The sequence below is a fragment of the Coffea arabica genome, chromosome 8c (genome assembly GCF_036785885.1).
Source record: "Coffea arabica cultivar ET-39 chromosome 8c, Coffea Arabica ET-39 HiFi, whole genome shotgun sequence".
Lineage (NCBI taxonomy): Eukaryota > Viridiplantae > Streptophyta > Magnoliopsida > Gentianales > Rubiaceae > Coffea > Coffea arabica.
The window spans coordinates 11,256,486-11,259,072 of NC_092325.1; the positions used below are offsets into that span (position 1 = coordinate 11,256,486).

At 43.6% G+C, this 2,587-nt stretch overlaps 1 protein-coding gene across 1 annotated transcript; it reads right to left on the reverse strand.

Moving 5' to 3' along the window:
• Positions 1-243: 243 nt before the first annotated feature.
• On the reverse strand, positions 244-1,877 carry LOC140013375 (uncharacterized). The gene is made up of 2 exons (XM_072062643.1): positions 1,667-1,877; positions 244-1,514 (listed from the first exon to the last, which is right to left on the reverse strand). The coding sequence occupies exons 1-2, from the start codon at positions 1,875-1,877 to the stop codon at positions 244-246; spliced, it is 1,482 nt and encodes a 493-aa protein (XP_071918744.1).
• Between the last annotated feature and the right edge of the window lie 710 nt (positions 1,878-2,587).

Here is a 2,587-nt window from a genome sequence, read left to right on the forward strand (position 1 = left end):
TGAGGCAATGGATACTTATTCTTAATTGTAGCATCATTTAACCCTCGATAATCTATACATAGCCTTAGACTCCCATCTTTCTTCTTAACAAACAAAACTGGAGCTCCCTACGGAGAATCACTTTCCCGTATAAAACCCCGTTCCAACAAGTCTTGCAGTTGTAATTTTAACTCCTTCAATTCGGTTGGGACCATTCGATATGGTGTCTTAGAAATAGGGGATACACCCGGAGTTACATCGATCTTAAAAACTATTTTCCGTTCCGGGGTAAAGACTCCAATTCATCGGGAAAACATCTGAAAAGTCTTTTACCACTGACATGTCCTCCAGATTCACCTTATTAATAGGAGTGTCGATAAGAAAAGCTAGATATCCCCGAGCTCCCTTACTTAACATTTTTCTAACTCGAATCCCCGAAATAAGTGCAGATGAAGCTAATCTACCCATTGCATCTAATTTTAGGGTCGCCTCTCTCGAGATGTGCAATTCTACAATTTTTGTTTTACAGTTCATCTGAACATTGTAACGGGCTAACCAATCCATGCCTAAGATTACATCATATCCCTTAATTGCTAATCCTATCAGATCGGCCAACAATTTGCGTACTCCAACCCAGATCTCACAGTCCCTATACATCAAATTGGCAATTAAACTTTGGTCCCCAATAGGCGTTTTAACTTCCAGGTCATAGGGTAACTTAATTGGGTTTAAGTCTACCTCACTCATGAAATTAGGGTTTATAAAATAATGAGAAGCACCTGGATCAATTAAAATCTTGGCTAGACGGTGGAAAACAGGAATTGTACCTTCAACCACCTCAGTTGTATCAGGTATTTGCTGGTGCTCCAGTGCATAAACTCTAGTCGGTACTTTTGGTCGGCTCCCTCCAGCACTAGTCTGCTTAGAAGTTGTCTTCTCTGGCTTCTGAGGATTACTTCCCAACTTTGGTGCCTTTGGACAACTTGCGAGTTGGTGATCAGTACTCCCGCAATAGAGACATTTCCCTAACTTCCTCCAGCAATCATTCTCAGAGTGATTAAATTTACCACAGTACCCACAAGAAACTTGAGGAGTCACGGTTGAACCAGTAGAAGGCGCTCCCCTAACTTGAGTTGGCCCACTACGACCTCCTCTGGGTAAAGTTCTCCTAGAAGCTCCGGTAGTTCTTACTTCTCCCATTCCTCTTCCCATTTTGGAAGGTTGAGCACCCTTACTAGTCTGTCCAGAATTACGGGCAGAAAAATTCCTTTTTCTATTATGGAAGTCCCTCACCTGCATTCTTGCACTTTCAACCCTTTGCGCTTTCTCTATAGCCTCAGTAAATGAAGGGATTTGAGCAGCAGCCAAACCCTCCTGAATTTCCACATTCAATCCCTGTATAAACCGCCTTATCCTTTTCCGCTCATTGGTCACCAATTCGGGAGCGTACTTTGAACGCTTAGTGAATTTTCCTTCATACTCCGCTACACTAAGGGTTCCCTGTTTCAGCTTGATAAACCCATCCTCCTTTTTTTCTTGAATCAAGGGTGGAAGAAATTTTTCAGTAAATTCCCTCGTAAAATTCTCCCAAGTCCAAGGGATTTAAGTTCTTTCCCATTTTCCTTTGATCAGATCCCACCAAGCACGGGTTACTCCCTCAAATTGAAAGGTAGCAAAATTCACTCGCCTATCCTAGAATAGTCTAGAGCAGCGAATATGTTGGTCATCCTTTCTAACCAATTCTCCGCTACCTCAAGATCGGGTTCATCGATAAACTTAGGCGGGTTAAACTTTAAGAATCTCTCCAGAGCTCTGTCCTCTCCTCTATCCTGTTCCCCAAGTTGGTTAAGCGGTCCAAGACCTTGTCTCTCGGCTTGTCGTTCTAGGATATCAGTCATCCTATTAATGGCAGTAGCCACTTGGTTACCCTCAGTATTTTCCTACCCTCGGATCGGTCCAGTTGCCGAACCCTGGTTATTCCCATGAGATTGGATTTGTCTAGTCCCACGCCCATGATCTCGACCATGTCTTAGTCCTTCCATAATACTAGATATGCCTAGTGCAAGAAATAAATCAATTACATTCATTAGCATGTCAAGTTTCATACAATTAGCAAGTCAGGGGAAATTTACAAAATATAGCACGCAAGTGCCACAAAAGTACTTTTAGTCACAGAAGACTAAAGTAAAACAAGTGTCTCAAAAGTAGGCCACACAAACATGCAAAATACAATGGCCTCAGCACTCGCATCACCCTAACTAATCCTAACTGTATCAGTCAAAAGTCAAAAGGTCAACCACAAGGATTTTAGTCCACAGTAGGACTATCCGGGGGAATCTTCTCCTCAGGATCCTCCTCCTCGGAGCTAGAAACTACTTCCATCGCGTCCTCTACCAACCTAGTAGCATCAGACAGGATCCCGGAGACTCGATCACGGACCTCCTGTCCTAGCATAGTGAGTTGAGCTCTAGTACTTTGAAGCTCCTCACGGACAACGGCAGACGTAACCACCTCGCCCTCCAGCACCTCCTCGAGCACGGCTATCCTATCACCTTGAGTACCAACCATCTCTCTAAACTCATCCACCTCGGCTTGTAGATCGCGGTTA